This window comes from Thermobia domestica, chromosome 8 (genome assembly GCF_964235325.1).
Source record: "Thermobia domestica chromosome 8, izTheDome1.hap1.1, whole genome shotgun sequence".
NCBI classification, from domain to species: Eukaryota; Metazoa; Arthropoda; class Insecta; order Zygentoma; family Lepismatidae; genus Thermobia; species Thermobia domestica.
In genome coordinates, this window is record NC_137461.1 from 31,148,797 (window position 1) to 31,173,705 (window position 24,909).

The following is a 24,909-nucleotide window of genomic DNA, read 5'->3' on the forward strand; positions in this document are numbered from 1 at the left end:
ACGATATTTATGGGACTGTTCTTTTTGGAGAAATTTTAAAGCACAATTGCAAGATTAAACCTCTAATTACTGTACATAAAAATACTATTTTGCGTTAATTATTTAGTTTATGTTTTTCAGGCTTACGTCGGATTCGTTTCATTATCACACGAACTCGGGCCGTGCTCGGGCTTAAAGGCTAAAACATATTTCAGATTCGGGTTGGGCCTCACGTTATTATATTTAGCCGAGCCCGGGCTAAAAATTCAGGCTCGTGCAGACCTCTAAGGACTGAGTCTCAGTAAGTGTTTAACACGGCCGACAACTGACCGCAACCAATAGTAAGTCACATAGGGGTTATTACGTAAAAAAAAAAAAAACGAGTTAGACTTGGACTCCGGCGTTTTAGAATAAACATACAAAACGAGTCTGACTCGGATCGAAAGTGTTAATCCAAAACTTTAACCCTTTTAGAACGTGGATTTTTAAAAGTAATTTGTAGACTTTTACTCAATGGGGAAGCGCCAGTGGGAGGTGTTTGGTATGCTTAAAGTGAGCAAAATTGAATTTAGTTTGGTAAATAAAATTACAAAAATTTAATATCTAGATTTTTGTGTCAACTTAGAAATTTTCTCCGCCGTTCTGATTTAATTATACATATTTCTGGACATTGTTGGTATCTATGTTTTTAACTTTTAAGCCTGTCATATTTGAGGAATGGCTTCCTTCGACGAGCACAATATCCGCGGAAGGTAGAAGGAAGGAAGTAGCTCGAAACCTGTATATTGGGTACAACTCCGGCATTTGACTGAGGTTAAGAGGAAAACCTAAGAAAAATCTCACTGAGAATGGATGAAAGCTGTTAAGAGTCTTCATCCCGGCGAAATTAAAATACCGCTAATTTTACAGTAATTATATGATATCTTCAAATAGATAAAAGATAATCGAAATGTGGAACAAGAGCGCCATAGACAATGTTATTTTACATGAGAAACCGTTATCACCACTCACTTATCTGCTTTCGATTTCGAGCCATTTTGAAAATCGGCATTTATTTTCGCGTTTCTAAACAGCTGAAAACGGAAAGCCACTAGGTGACTTGTGATAACGGTACCTCACGCAAAATAATATTGTCTAGGGCGCTCTTGTTCCATATTTCAATTATCTTTTATCTATTTGAAGATATCACATAATTACTGTAAAATTAGCGGTATTTTAATTTCGCCGGGATGAAGCCTTTTCAACCGATTATTCTTACTGGAAATCGAACCCAGCACAGGTCGCACCAAAGGAGAGATCTTTAGTGACTATGCTACATTGGACCATGTTCTGTTTAAGAGGGGGCAAAAAAGTTAGGGTGGTCATTGCCGGTTCTAGCACCCAGTGGCTGTGGCTCTGTAATACTGTGATAGTTTGTTTATAATAGCTTGACAGAACATGAAACTTGCTGAAAAGAAATTAGTGACTGCTATTGAGGTAAGTTACATCGGGGAAATATAATTTTCTCACGCTAAGCTAAGGAAAGGTAACTTTCCTAATGTCCTAATTTTGTGCATGCTGGGTAAGTTATTAAATTCACGCTTTATCAGGCCTTATAATATGATAATGTTAATACATACGCAAGTACGTTACTCCACACAATAACTCTTGTACGAAAGTGAATTTCTGTTTTTTGCATTAGATTACTAGATCGATTATCTCAGCCGCGTTCGTTAGAGGAGACTATCCGTTAACACCTTCGTAGGTAACGTTAACTTTAATGGAACTATCTATCCGTTAATACCTTCATTGTAACGGCAACTTAAACGGTTGTTATCTATCCGTTAACGGTAGCTTAAACGGCTGCTATCTATCCGTTAACACTTTCATCGCTACGGCTGTTATCTATCCGTTAACACTTTCGTAGGTAAGGGTAACTTTAACGGATGGTATCTATCTTTTAACATCTTCGTAGGTAACGGTAACTTTAATGGAACTATCTATCCGTTAACACCTTCATTGGTAACAGTAACTTTAATGGAACTATCTATCCGTTAACACCTTCATTGGTAACTAACTTTAATGGAACTATCTATCCGTTAACATCTTCATTGGTAACAGTAACTTTAATGGAACTATCTATCCGTTAACACCTTCATTGTAACAGTAACTTAAACGGTTGCTATCTATTCGTTAGCGGTAGCTTAAACGCCTGCTATCTACCCGTTAACACTTTCTTCGCTACGGCTGTTATTTATCCGTTAACACTTTCGTAGGTAAGGGTAACTTTAACGGCTGGTATATATCCTTTAACATCTTCGTAGGTAACGGTAACTTTAACAATTGCTATATATCCGTTAACACCTTCATCGCTAACGGTAAGTTTAATGGATGCTGTTTATCCGTCAACACATTCATCGGTAACGGTAACTTTAACGGTGGTTATCTATCCGTTAACACCTTCATCGCTAACGGTAAGTTTAATGGATGCTGTTTATCCGTCAACACATTCATCGGTAACGGTAACTTTAACGGTGGTTATCTATCCGTTAACACCTTCATCGCTAACGGTAAGTTTAATGGATGCTGTTTATCCGTCAACACATTCATCGGTAACGGTAACTTTAACGGCGGTTATTTATACCTTAACATCTTTATCGATAATTGTGACTTTAAAGGCTGCTGTCTATATCCCATTTATTAAGATAAGTAGAGGTTTCACGTTATGTGCATAAGTCACAGCCGAAAGAGACGCTTTACACGGTATTGTTATGCACTGCCTGTTAAACCATGCATTATATCAAAATATGTACCCAGTTATCCATTAAAAAAAACTGTTAACCTCATTTGTCCTGTATAATGATTTATGGCATAAAGAAATAATGCTTACCTGATAGAGGCACTGGCTCCGAAAGTGTAACAACAGCGATGTCGTAGTCATAGCCCAGAGTGTAGTCAGGATGTGGAAGAATATCTGAAGAGTTGACAAGCAGGGCTCCTTCTGCATTGTGAGCATTGTAAACGTTGAATCCCAAATAAATATTATCTGTGCTGAAGAAGAAAATGAGAATGTTAAATGACTGTCTTCTTAACAACAATAGGACCCCTGGGCACATCAGTGTGCTGGGGTCCCCTACATCTAAATTTTACACATGTAGTTCTGCTCGGTAGGCCTCCAAGCAAGTTACCATAGGGCCCATGCGTTAGGGGGCCCTAAAGTAAGTATTAACATGATAATGTTTTAAATATTAAAGGCTGTATTGCATTATGATAGAACGATTGTTTAGTTAAATTGCATGCGTATAACCATGTTTTCATTTCATTTCATGCGCAAGCTAGCCGAGGCTATCACCCATTAGAGGGTTATGCCCTATGGTGGGAACTGATGAGCGTTTTTTTTTTTTGGCTAGAATTGTGTACTTCCAGTGTTGTTCTAGATAAATAGTGCACTGATATTTTTGCCTAGGGCTCTGTGCTTTTAGAGTTGTACTAGATCAGTATTGCACTCTTAGTTTTGGCTAGGACTATGTACTTTTAGTGTTAGATCAACAATACACTTGTATTTTCGGCTGGGTCTGTATACTTTAATATTTTACTACTTCAATAATGGTTAAATTGCATATAAGTGTTTCGAGGGTATTTTTGGCTAGAAGTGTGTGCTTTTAGAGTTGTGCTAGATGAACAGTACACTGATATTTTTGGCTAGAGCTGTGTACTTGTAGTGTTATGCTACATCAATAGTGCATGGATATACGTATACAATCAGCATTACCGTAAAAATTGGGAACAAAGGAGAGGATTCAAGGGAAATCTAGTATTTCTGACCAATTATTCTAGCAAAACTTTCTATAAATATTTTGTATCTGAATTAAATGTAAAAGTGTTTGATTTGAGAATGTCAGGGAAAATATGATAATGTTCTCTATGTTCTCCTGGTATTATTGTCAAATTTAGCTATAATGTTAGAAGAATTTAGCCATTTCTACCTACATTTTGTAAGTCATTTAATTACTTTTTGGCAGCTTGTGTTGGCAACAGTGACTGTAATCTAGTTTGTTCATATGTTCAACAGCTTGTTCCATTCAGGGTTCGTCACTGCAGCAATGATGCGTTTCTCCAGTTCTTGGTAGTCCAAGAGTCTATTTCTCAAAACTACTAGTCTTGTTATACTAGTGTAAAATTTTTCAAAATCAAATAATTGTACAATTGTATCTGCCATGAAACCATGGAAAATTAGAGCTATCAGGGTTGGAAATTAGAAATGACTTTTCTATTATTATAGGATTTATATTTCGTGATATTCTATGACTTGTAAGAAATATATTAGAAGATTTGTTGCTTTGAGAAAGAAGCCCTAGACACAATGTATCTACCCACTACCGTAACTGGTTTTACGTTATTAAGTATTTAATATCTTTCAAAGTTGCTGGAACAATTTATGAATGTTATTGTAGATAATGGAAGTTAATCATTTCATGTGAGAGTCCATGTCATTTGCATTATAGTCAATAGAATCCAACGCTATTTATTTAACTGTCAACACAGGTCTGCAAAAATAAAACAATGCTAAGCTGTTTCTGTTTAGTTAACTGATTCGTATGTGTTGGGGTGCTCTGAATCCAGGAATGACAACCGTTTTATCCTGGGACGTCTGGTTTTCGAACAAACGGGTGGTCATTGTTGAACAAAAACATCAGCAGGAGCGTTAATCAAATTAATGTACAGAAACATACACACACGTGAAGACTAAAAAGTAATATAACCCTCAACCAGATTGCTTATGAAATCGACTTTTCTTAAAGGTCAAACTTCGTTTGGAGCTTGTCCTTTTGTAGGTGGCTACCGGAAGATCCCTAAACAACATCCAGTAGTAGTCTGTTATCATCGTAACACTCCAGTTCCCTGATTCCATCGTTCCATTTCTTTGATATCTTGATGGAAGCGCTCCACCTGCTCTTCACTCACTGCTCCCACATTGTCAGGAAAGTAGTCAAGGTGAGAGTTGAGAAAATGGACTTTTAAGCTCATGGAGCAACCAAGCTTTCGGAACGCGTGCAACATTTTTTCGCCATTCCCTTGTACTGTGGATTCGTACAGTTTTCCAAAAACTTTTTGATGATCACAGTAAAGGAAACTCAAGCCTCTTTTTGAGTTGGAGTCATTGAACTGATGAAGTCTTGGTCGGATATGAGTTTTGTAATATCAGGGCCAACAAAAAACCTCGTACTCGCGTACTCGTAGTATTTGAGCAACAAACAGTGTAGAAAGAAACTACTTACCAACGTTTTACAAATCTAAGTTGTGCTCTTACTAAATTCATTTTATGAACAGATTTATTGTTTTGTTTTTTCTTTGTAATTTCGTACTTTCATTCATAACATATTACGATATGTGTCAGTGATCCCCATCCGGACCAATATACAGGAATTTTCATGTTTCGGAGATCAAAATATATTTAATCTTCCATGTTCATTTTTATTTTTGTGTGATGCATTTTCAATTTGGCGATTTCCAGCTACCTGTTTGACCATGTTACATTTCGATTGTGCAAAAACTTGACGTCCCAGGAAGAAAACGGGGGCCATTTTCGACTTCGGTGCACCTAGAAGCGTAAAAATAAGCTAAACTTATGCAAACACCTTTTTACTTTCTGACCTGTGTAATTGTCGAAATCTTGAATCTGCGAAAAGTTTAATTGGATATTAAAGGTTTGAACATTTTTATATTAGTGAATGCTTCTTTTAAATGTTTACATAAACCTTTATTTGTTAAAGGATTGTATATTACCTTTAAAATTCTTACGAAAGAAAGGAACTTCAAATCAAGAACCTTACTAGAAACTGAGCCTACAAATACTTCACTTACAGTGGCGTACGCAAGGATGATCCGGGTTTAAACCTATCCCTTGAGCAAGATATTAGTATTATGATATGATCTTGAACCTCGCTTGATGAAATTCTGCGTACGCCACTGTTCACTTAATTATCTGCGATGTATGGTTCTTCCATTTAAATCAACCTATTTATAATTGAAATAACAACAATAATTTAAAAAATAACTTACAGCCCTGCATATGCAGATACAAGAACATGGGTATCAGAAATCAAAACTCCACCATACTGAATTCCATAGTCATCCATAACTATGAGTTGCCACGGATATTCATTTTGAGATGCATCTTGTCCAAGAGCCACACGAGGGTTGATCTTTGATGGGTTAGAAACACCACAGTTTTCTGCAAAAAAAAAAAAAAAAAAAAAGTTTATAAAGTTATTAGACTTTTGGTACAACAGAGAAATTATGAAATATATAAGATGTAAAAAGCATAAGATTATTCAACGTCCAAGGCTTGTTTCATGCTGATGAGATTACTTTTTGTGTTTCCCCGATAGTAATTTATATACAGTGCTTGTCAAAAGTTCTGGAACGAGTAAATATCTTGATTAGAACGCGTTTCTTTGAAAATTTGAAAGATACAAAAGTTGCAGAATATCAACAGACCTATCGAAAATTCGTCCCTGTCAAAACGTGTGCCGCCCCGTGTGGGCCCCACGGGGCTCAACTATGATTTTTAAAAAGAGAGCCCCATTTTTTATTCCAAATTCGGTATCTACGGAACAAACTAATTCAGAATATGTACTGCTCAAAGCTGTAGGATGTGAATATTAGGCCCTACAGAGCCGGAAAACTATTAGGGTGAGTAAAGTGATAAGTTCCGGAACGGCTAAATATATGCATTTTTCTGGAAATTTGAAGGATGCAGAAGTTACAATATATTAATAGAACTATCAGAAGCCCGTACCATTCAAAATGTGTTTGGACCTGTGTGGGCCCACGAGGCCCATCTTTGATTTTTCGAATGAGAGGTCATATTTTTTATTCCGAATTCGATGTTTAGATTAGATGTTATTAATTCCTAATTAATTAGATTATATATCTAATTAATTCCAAATTAGATATACAGTATGCGGCAGAACAAAGTACTGAAATCACATCGTTGACATTTATTTATTTGTTGTACAACGTAAAGAAACATAAAATGTTCTCGACTAAATGTTACTCAACACATATTGTAAATTTGAAAGGAATCGCGCCTGTACATAATGTGTCTAAAATGTTGACCATTACGTCGCACACATTCTTCATAGCGGTCCTGTAGATCGATGAACGTGTTAGTGAACACGAGTTGTTGGAAAGACAAAACAAAACCGAATCTTCTCTCTTAATCTCAGCATACTGGTAGGGGGTTATCTGTTCGGAAAAGTGTTTCCTTCAGCAAACCCGATATGAGGCATCTGGAGCTGTGAGGTCAGGAGAGTGGGAAGGACATGGAAAACCCGTTCCACGGGAAATCAAGCAATGTCCAAACTCTTGTAAGCACAAGGGTAAATGACTCACTTGCAGAGTGGAGAGTAGCCCCGTCTTGCTGCAACGGAAAATTTTTGGTGTGGAAAAAACCGCGCAAGTCATGCAAGAATGTGTCAATAATCAACTGTCGATTGATGTAGAGATAAACATACACATTCCTTTCATCACTTAGCCATATTCTGCTGATGAAATCTTCATCTTCATATGCTATAGGTCCAGAACAATACAGTAGACAAGCTTTCATCTGCAGTGAGATGTTGCCCCACACCGTATGAGCGGAAATAGTGCTCGACAATAAACACCTTCTCTTCTGTTGTGAGTAACATTATCTTCACGTCAATTGCACACTACGCTAGTCTACACACAACTGAACGCACTTGTGGCGCTTATAGTTCATACCACAATGCACTTGCGCGCCATGCATACGCAAATTTCAGTACTGTTTGTTTTGCCGCATACTGTGGAAATAATTTCCAACAGTAAGCAACTAGGATAAGATAGATGTAGAAATAATTTTCAACAGTAGCAACTAGGTATAGATAGATATAGGAATAATTTCCATCATAAAGCAACTAGGATAAGGTAGATATAGAAATAATTTCCAACATAAAGCAACTAGGATAAGATAGATATAGAAATAATTTCCAACATAAAGCAACTAGGATAAGATAGATATAGAAATAATTTCCAACAGCAAGCAACTAGGATAAGATAGATGTAGAAATAATTTCCAACATAAAGCAACTAGGATAAGATAGATATAGAAATAATTTCCAACAGCAAGCAACTAGGATAAGATAGATATTAACAACCTTCCACCGTCGTGCCTATATAGCATGGGGATGAAATGTAAAATGACGGTCGAAGATCGCTGCTACTCACCATCTAGAATGAGTAGGTACAGGATGACGGAAAGAAACCACAATAAATAACTTTGAACTAAAACTTTGTATTTTCATTAAGCTTGTGTATTATTGTGATTGATCGTCGACTGAATATAATCGCAAGATCACATATCTTTAAGCAGCTAGGAAGTTAACCACGATGAACTCAAACATAGCTGAGATACACGTACCTTTATACAGCTGATGACTGGAACTGCTATCGATGTTCTGGACGATCTCTGTATTGCTGCCAATAGTCTAGAATGGTCGACTATTGTGTACCATTATCTACTATAATGGTCTGCTGAACTATTAGATCTCCTGATCTAATACTGGACTTTAGAATCACAGAGAAGTGACTACTGTGACATGAGCGACTATGTTACTGCTCGACGTATACTAATCTCTTAGACTCAACTCAGAGACTAATGCTCGAAGACTGATCCTCAAAGACGGCTCCTCGAGACTCCTCAGACTGATCCCCATCTCTAAAAACTATAAGGTTTTATACGACGATTCCAGACATCTTGGAATTCATTCTCGTCGACTTTCTGTATATCTCAGCTATTGGTAAAACGTTGGTTTCACCCGAATTACATCGTGATCAAATTCTCAGACTCACAAATTTCTGCGAACTCAACGATTATATCACAGTCAAAGTGTGTCAATGTTACAATGTGACAATCTGATGACAATTCAAAACATTACAAATACAAATTACAATATCTTACAAATCGACGAGCAAGCGTCTAGCCGTAGAACATTCATTACATACACACAACATTGATGTCAACACATAAACACACACACGTGTTTACGTTACGTGATAACACTTAGTTTCTTAACATTCAATTTTATTAAATATACTTTCCTTTACCAAAATAATATCTTTTGAATAAAATCAATGACATGCCTCAACATGCCCCTCCTTTAAAATAAGAGAACTCCGTTCTCGACTCAATTTCTTCCTTGAAATTGACCGAAAACTAATTACATATATTACATAAAATAATCATATATATTCAACCATCACCCTGTATATATCTTTATATTCATTTTTACATTCAAAAGAAATCATCAAAACATTATTTATTTACAATCATTGTTTTTGTTTTAAAAAAAAATACTTTTCAAGAGTCCTCATCAGAGTATGAGCTCCTGCCATCTATTGAGTTACATATATAACTACTTGAAGTTGTGTTGCATTTCCTGTGCTCGGAATTGCTCATATATATACTTTTCCGTTCTCGTTCTTGAAAACTTTCCACTGAAGTTAGTCGCAAAGTTCAACTCAGTGTTTATTGACTCTGCATAGTTTCCACTAATATCAGTGACCATATCACTGATGCTTTCCATAAAAATAATGCACTTCATTATACACTAGATTTGTTGTTGTAAACCACTAATACACTAATAAACAACGTCTCCTATCGCTGCATGATTTTGAAACACAAAAACAAAATTTAAAAATATTATTCACTTCACTTATGGTAAGTTTGCTATCTATAGAGTTAGCAACTCTTGATACACTTCCTTCCGCAAAATGTTAATTCAGCAAACGTTTTGACACTGAACTTGGACAAACTTCCACGTCTTATCCTGTTTGCCGCGTTGCTTCGATGTATAAAGTTAACTTTGAATACGTGCTCCGTATTGTTCGTGAAAATTTCGGCAAAATGTTCACAGAACTAAAATGTCGCAAGGACGCATGTATAGTTTTTCGTGTTTCAAGTTTGTGACTAAATGTTGATCCGTTTTTTCTGCTTCAAAACCGGATAATTCGTGATTTGTGTTACATCCCTCTTTGGTTTTGGTGCAGTGCATACCAACAATGTTTAAGTTACCTTGTGGTTCCTTTTTCTGCTCAAGATAGTGATCTGCTTTGTGTTTTGTGCAAATAGTGTGCTTTTTATTTATTTCTGCATAGATTGGAAATAATCCGCAGTTTTCTACGTTACTAATATCGTCATCTACTTTTTTATCCTCTACTCTTCCTTCCTGTTTTTTCTTTCCACTAAATCTACGTAATTTAATAATTAAATAAATAATAATTATAGACGTTGCTAGTACTAAAGTTATTAACGATGTTAAAGCAATAGCCATTACGGTAAACTTCTTTTCCATAATACCTGTAAATATATAACTAAGTGTGAAATCGTGTTTTTATTTTCTTAAAAACTTATATAACTATACCGCGGTCTATGACTCTCTTCTGAACAATATATTCATAATTTCAGCATAGGCCTAATGTTAATGTTCATTAATCGTTCATTATTTTCTCTAAAATGCATAATCGATGCATATTCTAAATAATGAATAGTGTTCTAATCACTATGTAACCTATTCGGATACAAAACTGCTATCCTTGTTACATTTTCATTCGTTTGACGCTGTTATTGTCTTTTTTTTTTAAAGTCGGAAAATCCTACATTTTCGTGCATATTTCAGCTCTTAAATACACTTTATTACTAGTTTTAACGTTGTTTGTAGGTACAGTTATCTTTATTGATGTTTAATCTATCTTATTTTAACATTCCAACACTCTCTGTCCTTAGAATTCATTCATAACGCATCAAAATCATTGTGAATACAAGTAGCTAGTCTCCCGTGGGTGTGACTTGTTGCTACGCTGGCGGCCATCTTCTCGTAAACCACGCCCCTTAGCAACCGCTCTCTGCTGCCTGAGCGCTCAGAGCCTCGCCAGGATGCAATTGTCTCGTAAGTAGTAAACAAAAAACTACTCAACGGAGTACAGTACTCTCATGAATATCAAAGATACTCATGAACTAAATACAATAACTTATTATAATACAAATAATCTATATACCAATTGATCATTTGATAATAATAATGAATCAATAATTCCTCTCTCATTTTTTTTAAAAAAAAACGTGAATTTAGAAAATGAATTTTGATAAAATAATGTGTTCTCATACAACTTAACGTTGATTATTGATATGATGCATTATGATTGTATTCTATTTGCGACTATTTCTCGTGTCTTATCTATGATTTTCCTACTTTTCTATTAAAACTATTTACTTTTTTTCAACGACTTTTTCGTACTTTTCCGTACTTTTAACGACTTATTATCGTAGATTTGTAAGCTTACTTGAACTAGTTTATAACACTAGTATCTACTTTATCTATGATTTGTCTATTTATCTAGCTTTACTAATAGACAACTTTTCTATTTTTCTCCTTTTCGCTTTTGTTTTCTATAGCTTGAAGCTACTGATTTCACTAATATTCTGATGTTATTTAACCTAGCTATTATCTATTTACATGCTTTTATCTATGCTTGTCTATGATGATCTATTATCTATGCTTATTTTCTATTGCTTCTTTTCTACCAAAAACAAAGAGTTTTGTCGTACTAGTTCTACGTAACCATTTTATATTTTCAACGATTTAATCGTTTTCACCGACTCTACTAGACCACTCCTAGTTTTATCTAGGATGACAACCAAAAGCTTTTCAACTCACAACTACCTCATGCTGTAGGTAAGTATGTCTACATATTACCACTTGTTTTAAATGTTAATTCGATATTCCTTTTCAGGTTTTATTGCAACTTAGATATTTTTTTAAAAATAAACTCCATTCTTCTCCATATCTACAAATGTCAAAACTTTTTTTTTTCATAACCCAAGGCACATACGATATTAATTTACATACTACGCTTACTTTATTATTACTTTCTGATTATTATTATTATTATGATTATTATTATTATTATTATTATTATTATTATTATTATTATTATTATTATTATTATTATTATTATTATTATTATTCCTGATTTTGAATTTTATACTTCCGTATTGCTCTATACAGCTTACAATACAGTACTAATAACAATATTGTTGTCAAAATTAATGATATTATTACTCCAAAAATTACATACATGATATAGTCTGTTTTTAAATGTAGTTCTGGGATCGAAGTATCGACTTTCAATTTTAACAATTTTTCAGTTAAACTATTTAGCTCTTGCGTATGCAAGGTGAAATTTATTTGTCTCTCAGTCCAATTACCGATCAATTTAATGTGTTTATTTTGAATCTGAATTATCCGTTTAGATGGAATGACCAGCTCTCCAATTATTATATTATCAAATTTATCATAGTTTATGAAATTTGATTTAGCTTTGGTATGATCAAGTTTTGTTGAAGTAACTTCTTGATGTACACCCACTTTTGTCATGTACGCTTCTTCAATAGAAGAATACATCACACCAGCGTGTGTATATCTGAATATCACATTCCCCAAAAATTTTTCCGAATTTTGCTGGCATCCTCCTAGAGATTTATTTAAAATAATATTATTCAAACATTTCGATTCATGGTCCATAGTTATACTCTCACAAAAATATAGAAAACTTTTAAATTCGCATTTACTTTTATCCAATGAGTGAAATTTACCTTCAGCCAAATAGACTGCTTCAGGTAATTGATAAAATATTCTTGTGTTATTTATTAAGTAGCCCATTGATGTAACGTCATACATTATTGAAATGCTAGTATCATATTATCGGAGTCTTTATTATTAAATCAACATTATTATCTTCGTAATGGTATTTTACTAGATATACGCTAGACATTTGGTAAAACATTCCAATGTCTGACCTATAAATAGTATTTTTCAAAACATCATGAAAATTAATTAACTTTTTAACATCAGCATTAGATAATATATGATATGTTAACTCATTATTTAAAATGCTATTTACTATTTTATTTACTCTCTCCTGTACAAGATGAACAAACAAGTTTGCCATTATCCTGCGTTGGGATTGATGTAAATAACAGTATAGCTCCTGAATTTTATTTTTAAAATCTTGCAACACCTGTTGCACTTTTACGACTATTCCGTGGACTACTGTTATCTCATTATTAAATGATTCTTTTAGATTTTTAATTTCATTAGTTAATACATTCTCATGTTTACTTAACTTATCAATAGACTGAGACAATTGTTTATTATGGATTAAATTATATGTCGATAACCCAATGGACGACAATCCCAGTAACCACGAAAATATAAATCTTTTATTTCTGTGATTATTATTACATCTTGTTATACCATTTTCATAAACAAAATGGCAAGGTAATAAATTCACTATATTCTGTCTAAACTCTCTCACTTTTACTGCATAATCATTTAAAATCTCATATGCGTCAGTACATTTGTCGTGTACTGGCACCGATTCTTGAAAATTTAAATGCATTTTAACGGTCGTAAACACCATGTTCGTCGCATGAACAGCATAAGCATTCTGTGTCAATGCTAGTCCAATATCTGATAACGTTATTTGTTGATGTTCTTCTTCAGCTACCCCAATACTAATCAATAGTAGTAGACAAACGACAATCTTGAACATGATGATAACTGTAACAATTAAAACTTAGAATTACTATTCTGAATTTTACTTATTTATTTTAATTATTTCTATATCTCTTATTATTTTTCCTTTTTTTTATCAGTTATGTTTTCATTTATTTATTTTACTTTGTATGTGTACCTTGGATTATTTTACCAATTTAAATATATTTACTAGATATCTCTCTAATTTAAAAAAAATTCTCTAATTTCCTAGTCACTTTACGCTCTGTAAACAATATACTTTTGCCAGTTAAGGGATTTTTTGATGGAAATCAACATTTACTTTGATTTCGGGTACACGGACTTTTGTTGATAAACAGCGGTCCACCTCGCTGTCTCACTGACAAAAACATCTTGTTTGCAGATACCTAACAACAAAAAAATATTAAACTTTTACTAAAAACTTATTCGTGTTTTCGTAGTTGCAAAAAAAAAAATTTTTTTTTTCATCGTGATGTAGTCCTTTTGAAAAACTTTTTGGTTTTTCCCACGCGTTATTCTTTTTTTTTTTCATTAGACATCACTGTCTAAATCCGATTCTTCTTCTGGTCTATCCGAATCTTCCTCCTTTGCACTTACAAATGGTTTCAAACGTCTTATGTCAACAGAATCTGTCTTCTCTTGTCCTTTCTTAGTCTCGTATCTCACTTTATATGAGTTATTATTCAACTTTTGCACTATTACTCCTCGAATGTTATATCGCTTTCCAAAACAAGCTGGAATGCCTGCTCTTGGCATTTCACGAATCCAAACTTTTTGTCCCACGTCGAAGTTTGGTTGAGAGAATTTCTTCTCAATTTGTTTCTTTTGGGATTTGAACCGCTTCTGCAAATTCTGGTACGCGACCTTCCTTGCTTCCTTCACATTTCGTATCCGCTCTTCGTTTTCCACATACTCACAAGGTATGTCCAGATCCTGTTCCAAGAACGTTCTGGGTTCACGCCCTGTAAGCAAATAGTAAGGCGAATATTTTGTCCCGTCATGAATCTGTGTATTCATGGTAAACACAATCGAAGGTAAGATCTCGTCCCAGTTTGTAAACTCACGGTCTATATAGTGCTTCATAATTTGTTGAATTGACCCGATGGCTCTCTCCGATGTTCCAATCTGGTAATGGGCATCTGTATTGGCAAAATTTAACCGCATACCAAACCTTTCAGCCATCTCTTCCATCACTCGGCTCCGGTGTGTGCTATGCCGGTCCATCGCAAGAATTTCAGGAATCCCATGTTTTGTAATTAATTCTTCAAAAATTGCTTCTGCTATAATTTCAGAAGTTATAGCAGGAACTGCTCTTGCAATTACGTATCGAGTAGCGCTATCAACAAATACAATAACATATTTATTCCTGTGATTCTTCGATCTTTTAAATGGCCCAATCTCATCCATAGTTACATGCTGGAATGGCATATAACTCGGGTATGTTTGCGGATGCAGTGGTGTCCTACCAGCTTTACGTTTCTGGATTTGGCAACTGATGCACTGGCTGACCTTCTCTTGAAAAAATCTTTTCATGTTTGGGAAATAGATGGATTTCAATGCTCGATTATAACACTTTGTGTAGGAATAATGTCCTCCTCCGTATATCGAACAATGCAAGTTTTTGAAAACTTGTTCCCTCAAAGAAAAAGGAATGCATAATAGGAATTTCTTCCCATTAGCCATCTTCTGAGTTCGGAAAAGTTTTCCGTCCTTAATTTCATACCAGCGTGCCTGTTTTTCTGATTTTTCATCTGCTTCTTCCGGATGTTCTATAGCCTTCATTATTGAACCGAAGAAAGGGTCTTTCCGTTGCAACTCAGCCACATTTACATCTTCGTCGAACGTGATGTTGACTTCAAGGTCTTCCATCTTGACTGGTAATGCATCTAGATCGATGTCTTCATCAGTTGGTTGGATGTTCGTGTTTCTTGATAATACATCACTAGGATTTTTCTCTCCTGGACAATGTACTGGCGTGTACTGGTACTGCGCCATCTCTAGACTATACCGTAACAGTTTCGGCGATAATTTTGGCGTTGTTTGAAGGTATTTTATACACCTGCAATCAGTGTATAGCTCAAATTCTTTATTGTACAAATAATAGTTAAATGCTTTGAAAGCACTAACCACGGCCAAAATTTCTAGTTCCACTATATGTCTTCGTGTTTCGTTTGGTCTCAATACTCTACTATAATACGCTATAGGTGTCCACTCTCCATTCAATTGTTTCTGCATTAGTACAGCCCCTATTGATTTTGTAGATGCATCCGTATACACTCTAGTTTCCAACTCTTCACGGAAAGGTGCCAATAAAGGTGCACTCATCAACGATTCTTTTAGTTTTTCAAAACTAAGTTGGTGTTCTTCCGTCCACACAAATTTATGATTTTTCCTTAATAATTGTTGAAAATTAGATGTCATTTCCGCGTAATTTTTACAAAATTTCCTCACATAATTAGTCAACCCAAGGAATGATTTAAACTCTTTCGCGCTTGTAGGTGGCTTACAAGCTTTTATTGCTTGAATCACTTTAGGACTGATTTCGTAACCAGCTTCGCTCACAATGTGACCTAAAGCCATTACCTTCTCTTCCATGAAGTGACACTTCTCTACTGATAACTTTAACCCATATTTCCTTAACCTTTGAAAGACTGAGTGTAACACAGATACCATTTTCTCCTGATTATTTAAATATATAAATATATCATCCATGTAAAATGACACCGCCTCCGGATGAACGTTAGCTAATGTCATTGCCATGATTTTTGTATATATAGCGGGCGACTGAATGTAACCCATTGGGAGCTTAGAATATTGATACGCTCCTACGCCAGGGATATTGAATGCAGTATACTTCCTAGAATCCTTAGAAATTGATACCGTATGATAGGCACTCTTAATGTCCAACACACTAAAGTATTTGTGACCACCCATACTTGTAAGAATTTGATGGATAGGCGGCAACGCCACGGAATGGAACCGTACATGCCGATTCAGCATTCTACAGTCCAAACAGGCCCTAATCGATCCGTTTGGCTTCTTTACGAACAACATAGGTGAGTTATACGAGCTATTACTTTCCTCGATGATGTTTTGTTCGAGTAAAATGTTTATCTGTTCTTTCACTTTATCCTTCATTGCTATCGGTATTGGATATTGTTGACGTCGAAACGGAACTTCCGTTTCCAACTCTATCTTGTGTTCTACTCCCTTGACTCTTCCTAATTCGTTTTCTCGCCACGCAAAAACATCTGCGTAATCGTAGCACAATTTCTCTAATTTCTTTCTGATTTCTGGTTTAGTATTATTGCCAAATTTTAACCGTGGTTTATCGTAGTTTTTCCTCGCCTCTAACACCTCTTCAATTTCATCCTCTGATAATCCTTCTTTCCTTAATTCCGATTCATTCATGCATGCTTCTGCATCACCAATTTTTAAATTTTTTGTCAACATGATCGTCTTATTTGACGGATTGATAACTTCTAAACACTTATTTTCATTCGACAAAATTACTCTAGGTACAAATATGTTATATTGAGACTCTAATAGCTTATCTGGCTCTAATAGAAATTCATTGTTCTCCCAAGAATTAACTAGGTTAACCTCGACAGTTGTCCTAGTTCTTGGTAACAACTTCACCCTATAACCAAGAACCCATTTTGGCTTTAAACTTGATTTAATGCTAATTGCAACATTATCAGAAACTGTTCTGGTTTCCTGATCGTTTCGACAATGTTTAATTGGTTTCCCAAATCTTTGAACAATAATTTTACTAGCTCCATAATCAATTCTACAATTTTGTGTTTGCAAAAAGTCATTCCCAATCAACATTTGATATGGGAAGTCTTTTATTATTCTAAAAGCCTGATGAAACGTTTGATTTAATATTTTGAACTTAACTATGGCTAATTTGTTAATTACCAGCGTGTTCTGCGTGATCCCTTTGATCTTAGTTTGTTGTGGGATTATTTTTGCACTCGGTGGCACTAATTTCTCGTTTATAATTGAAATTTGCGACCCACTATCGAGTAACGCTTTGATCTTTCTATCATCTATTTCTAATGGTAAATATACCATGTTGTTGTCTAAATTCACTGAGGCAATTATTTCTCTTATTCGGACATTTCGATTGCCTGTAAATGCGCCTCTCCCATTTACAGATGTGTTCCGTTTAAAGTACTCGAGCCTGGTGTTTGATAATAAGTAGTACCATTTACTTGTGCTGGTACCACTTGCACAAATCTCTGCTGATTCGGGTTTTCGAAATTATAAGACTGGTGACAACACGAATTCTGACAATTCCCTTGCCAGTTTCCTTGCTGACCACGTCCTCTATTGTTTCTCCAAAAATTTCCTCGATTACCACGCTTACTGTAATAACGGTTATTACCTCTATTGTTGTTTTGATTTCTATCACTATTACTATGCCAATTCTTATTTCTATTTCCATTTCCACGGTAATTATTTCGATAACCACCTCTATTCTGCTTATTATTCCTATAATACTGATTTTTCCCTTGTTTTCTCGCGTTATTCTCTTGTTTCTCGTCATCTTGTGTTTTTGCCGACAATGCTAACTGTAATTTGTCTATTTTCTTTTCTAATTCCGCGATTTGTGTAATACTCGGAGGTTCCTTTTTAATCTTACTTTCTTCTTTATGTTTTCTTACAACCACATGATCTGAATCAGATCCGCTCTCCTCATCTTCTACCTGCTCTCTAATTTTCTTTACAAGATCTTTAATTGTAACTTTGCCGGATTCCTTTTTCACACGCTTTGCTATTTTACACTTATTCTTTTCTATCTTTTGCAAATCCTCCACGAATTTGTCTAAGCTAGAATATTCACGCGTTCCTACCTTTTCCATATAGTATGGATGTAGACCTCCAACTATAATACCTATCTTTTTGATATCATTCATTTTTGAATCTAGTCGTTCACAAAGAACGAGCATGTCATAAACGTAATTAATTACAGCTTCGTCTTCATGCTGTAACCGCTCCTTAATTCTATCTTCAATGTCTATAGTTACATTAGATTTCGTAAACTCGTCTACTATTTCAGCCTGCAATTGTTTATACTGTATTTCTGCCATGTTTCTCCGTTTCAGGAACAACTTTATCCATTGCCTCCCTACTCCTTTGAAAATATTACTTATTCTACTTGAGTCAATTGCCTTTAGTCCTTCGAGATCCGAACCATATCTCGTCTTTGAGTGGTGAACGATTATAATACAAACTCTTAACATACTAAATAACTTAAATCTAAACCGAATTTAACCATAACCTAATAAAATATATTCTTAACACTAAAATTATTCCATTTCGGAACCACTATTTCCACCATAAGTTTGGTGCGACCTACTTTTAGCACTGTTCGGGAATCGAACCAAAATATCTCCACCATAAAACTGCCCTGGAATCGCTACAAAAACCAGCATCTCTACCATAACAATGGTGAGAGTTACTCCTAGTACTTTTCGGGAATCGAACCTCACCATAAAACTGGTGAGAGCTACACTAGGACCGCTACAAAACCAGCATCTCCGCCATAACAACCTTCCACCGTCGTGCCTATATAGCATGGGGATGAAATGTAAAATGACGGTCGAAGATCGCTGCTACTCATCATCTAGAATGAGTAGGTACAGGATGACGGAAAGAAACCACAATAAATAACTTTGAACTAAAACTTTGTATTTTCATTAAGCTTGTGTATTATTGTGATTGATCGTCGACTGAATATAATCGCAAGATCACATATCTTTAAGCAGCTAGGAAGTTAACCACGATGAACTCAAACATAGCTGAGATACACGTACCTTTATACAGCTGATGACTGGAACTGCTATCGATGTTCTGGACGATCTCTGTATTGCTGCCAATAGTCTAGAATGGTCGACTATTGTGTACCATTATCTACTATAATGGTCTGCTGAACTATTAGATCTCCTGATCTAATACTGGACTTTAGAATCACAGAGAAGTGACTACTGTGACATGAGCGACTATGTTACTGCTCGACGTATACTAATCTCTTAGACTCAACTCAGAGACTAATGCTCGAAGACTGATCCTCAAAGACGGCTCCTCGAGACTCCTCAGACTGATCCCCATCTCTAAAAACTATAAGGTTTTATACGACGATTCCAGACATCTTGGAATTCATTCTCGTCGACTTTCTGTATATCTCAGCTATTGGTAAAACGTTGGTTTCACCCGAATTACATCGTGATCAAATTCTCAGACTCACAAATTTCTGCGAACTCAACGATTATATCACAGTCAAAGTGTGTCAATGTTACAATGTGACAATCTGATGACAATTCAAAACATTACAAATACAAATTACAATATCTTACAAATCGACGAGCAAGCGTCTAGCCGTAGAACATTCATTACATACACACAACATTGATGTCAACACATAAACACACACACGTGTTTACGTTACGTGATAACACTTAGTTTCTTAACATTCAATTTTATTAAATATACTTTCCTTTACCAAAATAATATCTTTTGAATAAAATCAATGACATGCCTCAACAATATAGAAATAATTTCCATCATAAAGCAACTAGGATAAGATAGATATAGAAATAATTTCCAACAGCAAGCAACTAGGATAAGATAGATATAGAAATAATTTCCATCATAAAGCAACTAGGATAAGATAGATATAGAAATAATTTCCATCATAAAGCAACTAGGATAAGATAGATATAGAAATAATTTCCAACAGCAAGCAACTAGGATAAGATAGATATAGAAATAATTTCCATCATAAAGCAACTAGGATAAGATAGATATAGAAATAATTTCCATCATAAAGCAACTAGGATAAGATAGATATAGAAATAATTTCCAACAGCAAGCAACTAGGATAAGATAGATATAGAAATAATTTCCATCATAAAGCAACTAGGATAAGATAGATATAGAAATAATTTCCAACAGCAAGCAACTAGGATAAGATAGATATAGAAATAATTTCCATCATAAAGCAACTAGGATAAGATAGATATAGAAATAATTTCCATCATAAAGGAACTAGGATAAGATAGATATAGAAATAATTTCCATCATAAAGCAACTAGGATAAGATAGATATAGAAATAATTTCCATCATAAAGCAACTAGGATAAGATAGATATAGAAATAATTTCCAACAGCAAGCAACTAGGATAAGATAGATATAGAAATAATTTCCATCATAAAGCAACTAGGATAAGATAGATATAGAAATAATTTCCAACAGCAAGCAACTAGGATAAGATAGATATAGAAATAATTTCCATCATAAAGCAACTAGGATAAGATAGATATAGAAATAATTTCCAACAGCAAGCAACTAGGATAAGATAGATATAGAAATAATTTCCATCATAAAGCAACTAGGATAAGATAGATATAGAAATAATTTCCATCATAAAGCAACTAGGATAAGATAGATATAGAAATAATTTCCAACAGCAAGCAACTAGGATAAGATAGATATAGAAATAATTTCCATCATAAAGCAACTAGGATAAGATAGATATAGAAATAATTTCCATCATAAAGGAACTAGGATAAGATAGATATAGAAATAATTTCCATCATAAAGCAACTAGGATAAGATAGATATAGAAATAATTTCCAACAGCAAGCAACTAGGATAAGATAGATATAGAAATAATTTCCATCATAAAGCAACTAGGATAAGATAGATATAGAAATAATTTCCAACAGCAAGCAACTAGGATAAGATAGATATAGAAATAATTTCCATCATAAAGCAACTAGGATAAGATACATATAGAAATAATTTCCATCATAAAGCAACTAGGATAAGATAGATATAGAAATAATTTCCAACAGCAAGCAACTAGGATAAGATAGATATAGAAATAATTTCCATCATAAAGCAACTAGGATAAGATAGATATAGAAATAATTTCCAACAGCAAGCAACTAGGATAAGATAGATATAGAAATAATTTCCATCATAAAGCAACTAGGATAAGATAGATATAGAAATAATTTCCAACAGCAAGCAACTAGGATAAGATAGATATAGAAATAATTTCCATCATAAAGCAACTAGGATAAGATAGATATAGAAATAATTTCCATCATAAAGCAACTAGGATAAGATAGATATAGAAATAATTTCCAACAGCAAGCAACTAGGATAAGATAGATATAGAAATAATTTCCATCATAAAGCAACTAGGATAAGATAGATATAGAAATAATTTCCAACAGCAAGCAACTAGGATAAGATAGATATAGAAATAATTTCCAACAGCAAGCAACTAGGATAAGATAGATATAGAAATAATTTCCATCATAAAGCAACTAGGATAAGATAGATATAGAAATAATTTCCATCATAAAGCAACTAGGATAAGATAGATATAGAAATAATTTCCATCATAAAGCAACTAGGATAAGATAGATAGAGAAATAATTTCCAACAGTAAGCAACTAGGATAAGATAGATGTAGAAATAATTTCTTACATAAAGCAACTAGGATAAGATAGATATAGAAATAATTTCTAACAGTAAGCTACTAGGATAAGATAGATGTAGAAATAATTTCCAACATAAAGCAACTAGTATAAAATGGAAGATAGAATGACGTGTCATCAGCACATTGGCAATATCTCTGACTACTTAGATCAAATTTTGCTATTTCTTAATTCAAGCAGCATATCATGATACTGGGTCGACGATTTCGAACTTTTTTTAAAATCACCAAAATTTGTCCAAAACACGACCAGGAGAAAGTGCATACAATAACTGAAACAGCATTTGAATCATTTCTTTGACAAATGTATGCGTAATATTGCTCTGAAATTTTGAACACACTTTACATTACAGAGAACTTGTATTATATTTGTAAATTATATCTAAAAATTTTACCTGGTTGTTTAAGAAAAGTTTAAATAAGTCGTGAAGAACATATAAAGTTCTAGACTGAAGAATTGATGTATAATCTATAGATATAGATGTGTAGTCTATTTATGTATCGTCTTTAGATCACTCTTAATCCATTTGACTTTCATCCAAAGATGTCCACTTCGACTACACTTTTACGCTCACAGTACTTGTTCGGCACTACGCTCACGCAACCTCACTCTCACAATACCAATCCGACTTCACTGCTATTCGAATTGACGGCCACTAGTTTCGAACTTGCGTACACTTTGTGCGGCTGAAGCCGGGTGACAATGAGTTCCAAAATGGTAAGTGCTGACCTCACTAATTCATTCAATTTTGCGTGCACTGAGGAGTCTAAATCATTATCGTTACTAGGATATTTTGCCAGGGAGACCATGACCTCTTATTTCTGAGAATTAAAAGAACATTAACTTTGCTCTAACGGTATTCTAAAGGGGAAACAGTATTCTAGAGGCTGGATTCTGACTCAATTGTCCTCCAACTAGTTACGCCTTTGTTCTAAATGGATTTTTATCATTGTTGCCCCCATAGGCGCCGACTTTGGAGGGGGGGCAGCACACTTTGGCCCCCACAATATTTGAAGGTGGGGTTCTCGCCCCCCAATATAATCCGGTCGAGGAAGAGTTAACAAAGAGGAGCAAGAATTTCTGTCGTAAACTTCATCGTGCCTTTAATTCAACATTAGGAACAGCCTCATTCGATACAAAACTCAATTTCTTTTCAAAACGGTGTTTGAAAGAGCACTAAAGGTTCAACCAACACTCTGGCAGCACTGATATGACAATTAAAGATCAATGCAGCGTGCATTTTGAAGCGGAGTAGCGTATCGAGATGTTGGGAAGGGGAGGCTTCATCAAGCACTTGATAGAAAACGGATGAATATGATCATGATATATTTAATCATTGTTTGGACTCCTCAATATTTTCTTCAAGTCGGCGCCTATGGTTGTCCCTACTAGTTTTATTTCCAATTATCATCAAGTTGCACTTAAGACCAGTTTTTTGTTGCGTACCTAACGATTGGACGTAAAATTAAATGCATCTCTTATGTCACTTGATGGAATTTGTGCATAACAAAACAGAAAATTAACTTACCGACCGCTTTCAGTGTTTTATGGAAGCTTTGCTGAGGTGGATTTTTCTTCAATTCATCAAAACGTGCTAGTTTCTTAGCATGAATTTCCTCTGCACTTAGTTTGTGATTTGGCAATGCCTGCGAAAATCAGAAAACCAAATGTAATGTTACAAAAATATGAGAATTGATAGGCCTGTGTATATAGTCGATGTTTCCACGAACTGGTTAGTATCCCAACTCCTATGCATCACACGAAGCAGCAATTGAGGGAACCGGTCAAAACCCCCACAGCCAAAACCCCCACACTCAAGAAATGTCAAAACGCCCACACGATCGGTCATAACCCCCACACAAATGGACAAATCCCCCAAACGCACGAACGGTCAAAACCCCCACAGCCAAAACCCCCACACTCAAGAAATGTCAAAACGCCCACACGATCGGTCATAACCCCCACACAAATGGACAAATCCCCCAAACGCACGAACGGTCAAAACCCCCACAGCCAAAACCCCCACACTCAAGAAATGTCAAAACGCCCACACGATCGGTCAAAACCCCCACACAAATGGACAAAACAGCCACACATAGCAACGGTCACAATCCCCACATAAATGGACAAAACCCCCACACAAATGGACAAAACTCCCACACAATCGGTCAAATCTCCGACACTCTGAAATGATCCTGGTTGTATATCTTGCCCTTGTACTTTTTAATAACATTTTTTATTCCACTTAAACCGATGTTTCAACTATTCTTCTTGCACTGTTTTGTAATGACAGAAACACTAAGATGGGCGTCGTAAAGAGCCGCAACAAAGACGTGCAATCACGGTATTTTCAGAGTGTGGGGAATTTGTCCGATTGTGTGGGGGTTTTGTCCATTTGTGTGGGTGTTTTGTCCATTTATGTGGAGATTGTGACCGTTGCTATGTGTGGGAGTTTTGTCCATTTGTGTGGGGGTTTTGACCGATCGTGTGGGCGTTTTGACATTTCTTGAGTGTGGGGGTTTTGGCTGTGGGGGTTTTGACCGTTCGTGCGTTTGGGGGATTTGTCCATTTGTGTGGGGGTTATGACCGATCGTGTGGGCGTTTTGACATTTCTTGAGTGTGGGGGTTTTGGCTGTGGGGGTTTTGACCGTTCGTGCGTTTGGGGGATTTGTCCATTTGTGTGGGGGTTATGACCGATCGTGTGGGCATTTTGACATTTCTTGAGTGTGGGGGTTTTGGCTGTGGGGGTTTTGTCCTAGACCCGCAATTGAGCACAGTTTGACATGTTGAACTTTGTGCCACATGTTGACAAGTT

General features: G+C 35.2%; 1 protein-coding gene across 1 annotated transcript in view; it reads right to left on the minus strand.

The window, feature by feature from the left end:
- LOC145691607 (chymotrypsinogen B-like) overlaps positions 1-24,909 on the minus strand; it is a 94,008-nt gene that overhangs the window by 62,119 nt on the left and 6,980 nt on the right. Inside the window, exons 2-4 of the mRNA XM_081767011.1 lie at positions 23,623-23,740; positions 6,022-6,193; positions 2,849-3,009 (exon numbers count right to left, since the gene is read on the minus strand). Of these exons, the coding sequence (XP_081623137.1) occupies positions 2,849-3,009; positions 6,022-6,193; positions 23,623-23,740 (451 nt within the window). The remainder of the gene's footprint in view (positions 1-2,848; positions 3,010-6,021; positions 6,194-23,622; positions 23,741-24,909) is intronic.